This window comes from Nannobrachium achirus (genome assembly GCF_963921795.1).
Source record: "Nannobrachium achirus genome assembly, chromosome: 8".
Lineage (NCBI taxonomy): Eukaryota > Metazoa > Chordata > Actinopteri > Myctophiformes > Myctophidae > Nannobrachium > Nannobrachium achirus.
Window position 1 is genome coordinate 38,065,191 of NC_137817.1, and position 1,847 is coordinate 38,067,037.

General features: G+C 44.3%; 1 protein-coding gene across 1 annotated transcript; it reads left to right on the top strand.

Moving 5' to 3' along the window:
* Positions 1 to 337: 337 nt before the first annotated feature.
* Positions 338 to 1,601, top strand: sst1.2 (somatostatin 1, tandem duplicate 2; the record flags this gene model as incomplete). The annotated part of the gene is made up of 2 exons (XM_080731871.1): positions 338 to 463; positions 1,347 to 1,601. 2 exons carry the CDS (start codon positions 338 to 340, stop codon positions 1,599 to 1,601), a joined length of 381 nt encoding a protein of 126 aa, XP_080587997.1.
* Positions 1,602 to 1,847: the final 246 nt, after the last annotated feature.

A 1,847-nucleotide genomic window follows, 5' to 3' on the forward strand; every position in this document is an offset into this window, starting at 1 on the left:
ATATAGCGCTTTTATCCAAGGAGCTTTACATTCACCCATTCACGCACACATTCATACACCTGTGGCGGAGGAAACCATGCAAGGCACCAACCTACTCACCGGGAGCAATTAGGGGTTCAGAGTCTTGCTCAAGGACTCTTCGACATTAACTCAGGGGGAGCCCGGATTCGAACTGCTAACCCTTCGGGAACCCTTCGTGCTCTAATAACGGTTTCTCTACCCCTGAGCTATGCCGCCCCCATAGTAGTAGTTGTACAGTAGCAGTAGAGAGTGGTAACAGTAATTCTTATATATTCTCCTTACAGACATGCAGTCAATTCCGACTTCCAGAGTCCTGATGGTACTTGCCCTCATCATGGTGATATCCAGCCCCGCCACGTCTCAACCTCTAAACCAACAGCACCAACCTCTAGAGCACCAGCCATTACTGCAGAGAACACGCTCCGTCGCCCTGCTTCCTCAGGTCAGATACAACACTCTCTTATCATTCTTACTTATAACCACTTAAAGGTGTATTCAGTGATAATGAAAGTGGCCGGGGGTCATCTTGTTCCTTACTGGACTTACAGCGTGGAAATTTTTAGTTTTTTATAGATTTTTTACACCATTTAATGTTCTCGTTTTGATCATCAGACCCAATCACTGAATATCGGTAGGCCTACGTCTCCAGCTTCAGGATATGTATGATACTGATTTACTATAGGAGACTGTGGCATTTTATGAGTTCATTAGTTTACAATCTAGGCATTTAGCAGACGTTCTTAATTCAGAGCGACTGTGGTTCTCAAAACCTTTATTTTGACCATCATAACTAAACATCATAACAAAACATACTCTACCCTGATTGGTCGAGGACTGGCTGGCCACCTCTGAAAACCGAATCTAGCTATGCTCGTAACACGGGCCATGGTGGAAGTCCTTATATGGTCAGCACACATTCTAGTGAGGAGAATTAATGGAAAACGTACCAATTATATTTTTATTTGAATGAAATACAAGCACTGAATATACCTTTAAACCCTCTAAAAGGGACCTGTGTTAAAGGAGAATCCCGGGCGAGTGATTTTCTTACGCTAATCTAACAAGTGGTAGGAAAGGAAAAAATATAATTCTAGTTCTGACCGGAGATGGGAGGCGTCTACGGCAGTTTGTCGAAACTTGTCATGAACGAAACTCTTTGGAGACATTTCCGCCATTATGAGAGTAGCAGATCTACAAGCTTGCAGCTTGTAGATCTGCTATTTTTCAATAGCTGAAGTATAAAATAATTAAGGCCCCTCCACCTTGGGCCCTGGTAACTCAGTCCCACTTCCCCCCCCCCTTGTGACGCCCCTTTGTGTGTGTAGGAATGGAGGAAGCGTGCAGTAGAAGAGCTGCTGTCTCAGCTCTCGTTGCCAGGGGGCGATGCTGCGCAGCGCGAAGCAGAGGTGGTTTCCATGCCGACAGGCGAGGGGGAGGAGGTCTCTATGGTGACGGAAGTGGAGGGAGGCGTGGCTAAAGAGGATTTGGAGCGCTCCGTCGACGCCCCTAACAGCCTCCCGCCCCGAGAGAGGAAGGCTGGATGTAAAAACTTCTACTGGAAAGGATTCACCTCCTGTTAATGGTACCCCACAGTTAATACTAGTTATTATGATATTATCGCTGTATTGTATGTAGGTCCTATTATAATTCATATTATAAGTATAAGATTTGATAAGAAATTTAACTAAAAACATTTGACTTAGTTTACATTTGAGTTATTTTCACATTTAGTCATTTCCTATTTCTGTATGAAACAAAAATGAGCACACAGTCTGTATAAAGCAGTTTGCTGGGTCACCGTGTGCACGACTCACCAAGTTTCACAA